We start from the raw sequence: 5,107 nt of genomic DNA on the forward strand, positions 1-5,107 counted from the left end.
AAAAATAATGTAAAAATTAAGTACCTCCTTCATTAAATAAACAAATAAAATATAATTTTGTTAATATTTATTCAAACCTCTCGTTGCTGGCGTAATCTCGCAAGCCAAACACATTCATTCAAATTTTAGAACGTAGGATGCTTAAGCCATTATGTTGAGGATTAGAGCCCCCATCTTTTTAATTCAAATCTGAGTAGAATCCCCTGAAATAGGAAATAATTTCTATGACGAATCATAGAAATTAACACAAATACAGTAAATAGCACTTTGAAATTAAGAGAAATGTTTCAACTTTCCAGGATAGTTTGTTATCTTATATATTAGAAATTATTCCTAGGGAAGCACGAGATTCCAACAACCATTAAGCAACAAACATATCTTTGACACCAGTTTTACGAGACAAATTCTATCACGAGCTTTTGCTTGTTCATCCTTGAGAATTTGGCAGCACACAATACATAAAAGTTCAGGAACAAACAGGCTGGGTTTCGTCACTCTTCTGCGGCACTGGCAGCACTTAAATCCACGTTAAGATCAAGAACCTGCATCAGCAACAAAATCATTAATAAAAAACAATGGAATTCTATTCAAATATGAGTTCTAGTCAAAAAGTAGTTTCTAAGACAAATGGTGTAATATTAGCACATGATGTGCCTTTTCTATCAAATGTTTCAGAAAATTTAGGAATATCTTGATACAAATGGGCGCAAGCATCTTTTACAGAGTAAAATTTGGGTTTCAGGCCACTCCATTAATACCAGTACAGATAAACTAATCATTCAAGCAATCAGAAGCCCACCAGACAAGTTATTCGCGAAATATTAGGTCTTTCCACTCAATACATTTGATAGCATAATCTTAAAGAGTCAAGATGTCTTCTTAACTATGTGTAGCCAGCTTGAGTTTTAGCTATGTTGATGTGCACAATTTTACCAATACAAAAAGTAGACTTAGAGCTCCTGATTTACATAAAAATAAATAAAAAATAACATTCCCATTTTTACTAACCTTATATTATCAAATTAAGCAGGAGTAAATTGCCCAGCAAAGTGAAAGTCCTTAAAAATGGACTAAAATATCTCAAATAATTCTTGGCTCCTCCTAAAAAACACATTTCTTAAAGACCAATTTACCAAATGGTGTTCATCTAACTTATTACACGTACTATTCATAAATAAATTGTTGGGTTAGCATCATTAAATGTCCCCTTCAGGGCATCAGCATTGCATCACGTAGTACAAGTGTACCATTGAAGCACCAAAGTTACATATGGGACCGAACACAGAGAGAGTATGAACTATCAGAAAATACAAATTGAGTGAAAAATTCAACATGGAGGAAATATATTACAAACCCAAAAATTTTAAGTCTTACCTTTCCAGTAATGAGGGTATACATATTCAGCACATCAACCACTGTTGACTCAAAGTGAGTTGTCGCATCGTAACTCTGTCGTACAAAACAAAATAAGTGCATACATGCTAGGAAAGCAATGATCAAGCAGTATATTCAAATGAAATCAAATTCAACAGAAACTTACTGTTGATATAAAGCAATTGTCCAGAGAGGGCTCATTGACTGGTTCATATCTGTCATAAGTCTCAAAGAAGATTTCATCAACAGGTCCAAGAAGATCAATTCCTGGCTTCAGTTCAGTCTCGGGGTGATCAGTTTCTGCTTCTGTCGAGACAAACGCAATGAATTTCCCTTTTGGAGCAACATTGTGAGAATAAGAGCAACAAAACAGATACCTGCAGAGTCATCAATCCATCACATCAGATGTTAATAGAGGTTTACAGCCAGAATTTGAGGTGTTATGCATTGCTGATCAGGATAAAATTCAAAATTAGCAAGAGGTACTGCCCTTAAATCAAAGAACAGGAAAACTACACCTGCAGTTTTCAACTTTTGCTTAATGTAGCAATTGGGTCCCCCAACTACATTTTCTAGGTACTGGGGACGATTTGTAGCACTTGGGTCGACTGTCACTTTGGCCATTAAAAAGTTTGGTTGAAAAGACAATTAGACTCCTATTTTCAATCAAAACAATAGATAAATAAAAAAGAAAATAAAAGAATACCGAAAACGAAAAGGTTGTAAAGAAAAACAAATCCCTTAACCCCTTCACTCACCCTTCCAACGCCCTTAAACCGCCATCCAGGCAGGGGGTACAAGAAATGTAGGAAACACTGGATTTGGGGATGTTGGGAGTGGAGAACCAGCAGATTGGGGGATGGGGGGAAGCAGCCAACTGAGGCATGGAGGCGAAATGGAAATCAGAGGGGTGGCAATTGGGGGATTATTCTTATTTTTCTCCTTATATTTTATTTCCATTTCAATTTCTTCTATTTCTTTTTAATTTATATGTTCATTAAAATTATTTGTCTTTATCCATTTTGCTCCTCTGACGATGTTTAGTCACATTTTAGTGAGCAAGCAGATGGTTTCTGTCCACAGAGGACAGAAATATAACAAAATTGAAAGTTGGGAGGACCCAAATGGATAGAAAAATTTGTAGCTGGAACAAATGCAACTTTAAGCAAAAGGGGACTCCAGGTGTAATTTTCCCTAAAAGATAACATAACTTAAAAATCTGACCATAAAATCTGCTAATTAATCTTTTTTGCAGAGTTTCCCTTGAAGATAACTAATAAACTATGTAGTTAATCTTTTTAGCCTCTTATAAGATTACTCACATATCTGATTTGCGACCCAACTGCTTCTGAGGCAGAATAACCTGGGCTGAGTGAGAATCGTTGGTATTTTGAATCGGGTGGCTCATGATTGCAATGGCCCTTGCAACTTTGCCAACCTTCCTAACCTGCAATATTCCTCAGGTTATTGACCAAAAAAGGTATGTGAATATTCAGGTTCACAGAGATGGAATTTCGTGCTAGTGCTAGGAACCATAATGAAGTTGACTACAGAGCATGCATCTGCTACAACACAGACAATATATATTAGCGTTCATAACTTGTTCAAAAGTATTTTTAGACGGAGATACAGAAGTATAGTTATTAGGACAAAATTGTCTATGAGATAGAAGCCAACAACACAAAATTCAGAAAGAGATTTACCTTGTTAGGCAGGTAGGAAGGATCACATACAACTTTCTTGCACTTAGCAGTTTCCCCCTCTGATGTCACACCAATCACCTTTCCTTCCTCGTCAAACTCTACCTAGCATTCAAGAAATATTGTTTCAGGCTCACAACAAAGCATCCATGCCAAAAAAAGAAGGAAAGGTAAAATAACCAACAACAGATATAACACAAAATGAACGACAATTTCACATGCAACAGTTACAATGATAATAACATCATATCAACAGTGTTTCCTTACAAGAAGTTCATAACAACCACAACAGAAACAAAAATAACATCAAAACAAAGTTAAAAAGAATAAACAAGACAGGAGAGAGGCAAGAATGGGAGAAAACAATTAAACAATTACACTAGTAAGTAATAACATAAATAGCCATGATCACTGCAGGAGTAAAACTGTACATATTCTTTCAGTCTTATAAATAAGTGATAAACAAAGAGTAAAAGGATGTCTTTGAATATCCTATTTTTCCCCTTAACGTATGTAAACAGGTGTCGCGTTGGAAGAGGGAAAGGGAACAGAAAGAAAGAGACATAAGATATATGAAGCAAATACCTTGCACTCAGGCTTATTCAACATGTAGGTCCCACCATACACAGCACTAAGACGAGCAAATGCCTAAAGACACAGGGAGGGGGGACATAAGGTAGAGGGAGAAGAGTAAAGAGAAGAAATTATAAATCAGCAAATAATCTATTGCATAAGAAAATAATGGAATGGGAAATGCAAAGACATAGAAGAAACGGACGAACCTGGGGAAGCTCTCCTAGGCCATATAAAGGATAGATGTATGGCGATCCTCCAGCAAAGCGTGCTAGAGACTCAGAGTAAAGCTGACAATTGATGAGAAACAAAAGAGGTACATGAACTCGTTAACTTTTCAAGAATCCTAAATACTAACATCAAAAGAAAAGGTAAAGGGCTTCTTGGGAGCAAACAAGAACCTTTATCCTCTTCACAGTATCTAGGGCTGGTTCATGTAAGTAGCGGTCATCTCTGTGGAGAGCCAATGCATGGCCAATGAAGTCCACAGTGTTGTCATCAAGGCCATACTTTCTGTCAGATATTTAAAGTTTCATAAGCATAAACGTTCCAAGTTCACTTGTCAAAAATAACAGAAATAGGATATCATGCATATAATGTGGTCAATCAAACTAAAATTTTATTTCCTAGTATGAGAATGTCTATTCAAACATCTACTTATAAGATCTTCTTTCTTCAGATAACGACATTCAGATTACTTTGGTAGCTTCAAAGCATATATTTAATACAACGGTATGAGGAAAAAAAGGGTAAAGATTGAGGGCATACGCAATGAGCTCTCTAGTCGTGACTCTTGTCAAATCCATCCCTTCATGTGTTTTAGGATCATCTTCATTGTAGTCTTGGACATATATGAAGAATTTTCGAGCACGACGCTTTTCAAAAATACCCATGAGAGGAGATTTCAGGGCCTCCATGTCAGTCGCTGGCACTTTGTGAATCTGTTGCATTATGGCAAAAAAATTTGATGATATTAAGCATGTGAAAAGAAACTAAAAAACTGTATCCCAAAGAAAAAGGCAGTTTTAAACTTTAGTCAGAAACAATTATACCTTTCCCTTGTTGTAGACAAAGCTGCCATCAACGGCTTTGAAATACAAATATTTAGTAACATCAGTATGAATGAGGACTCGAACTAGAGCACCATTTGCCATAATAAACTGATGAATCAGAAAATAAACTAATCAGAGTATAATGATAAAAAGAACTGCAGTAAAGGATATTTAAATGGATATCAGGTCAAATAAAAACCTTTGGAATCATGTCGACGTTATAATCTCTACTAGAACCCAAGTGAGCCGGAGGCTTATCACTTCCTCTAAACCTCTTCCAGAGCTGTGGAATAATAATTTCCATCAAAAGACTTCATTCCAGAAAAGGGAGCAGGGACAACAGGCGTATGGGGTGTTTAAAGTTCATTACATCTCTTGCAAATATAAAAAAAAAAAAAAAAAAAGGAG

At 35.9% G+C, this 5,107-nt stretch overlaps 1 protein-coding gene across 1 annotated transcript in view; it reads right to left on the reverse strand.

Moving 5' to 3' along the window:
• Window positions 1–241: 241 nt before the first annotated feature.
• LOC111393007 (guanosine nucleotide diphosphate dissociation inhibitor 2-like) overlaps window positions 242–5,107 on the reverse strand; it is a 6,554-nt gene continuing 1,688 nt past the window's right edge. Inside the window, exons 2-12 of the mRNA XM_023018408.1 lie at window positions 4,899–5,010; window positions 4,700–4,807; window positions 4,416–4,588; window positions 4,049–4,160; window positions 3,857–3,937; window positions 3,660–3,722; window positions 3,078–3,179; window positions 2,697–2,821; window positions 1,541–1,751; window positions 1,375–1,449; window positions 242–542 (exon numbers count right to left, since the gene is read on the reverse strand). Coding sequence (XP_022874176.1) covers window positions 492–542; window positions 1,375–1,449; window positions 1,541–1,751; window positions 2,697–2,821; window positions 3,078–3,179; window positions 3,660–3,722; window positions 3,857–3,937; window positions 4,049–4,160; window positions 4,416–4,588; window positions 4,700–4,807; window positions 4,899–5,010 — 1,213 coding nt within the window. The 3' untranslated portion in view covers window positions 242–491. The remainder of the gene's footprint in view (window positions 543–1,374; window positions 1,450–1,540; window positions 1,752–2,696; window positions 2,822–3,077; window positions 3,180–3,659; window positions 3,723–3,856; window positions 3,938–4,048; window positions 4,161–4,415; window positions 4,589–4,699; window positions 4,808–4,898; window positions 5,011–5,107) is intronic.

This window comes from Olea europaea, chromosome 4 (genome assembly GCF_002742605.1).
Source record: "Olea europaea var. sylvestris chromosome 4, O_europaea_v1, whole genome shotgun sequence".
NCBI classification, from domain to species: Eukaryota; Viridiplantae; Streptophyta; class Magnoliopsida; order Lamiales; family Oleaceae; genus Olea; species Olea europaea.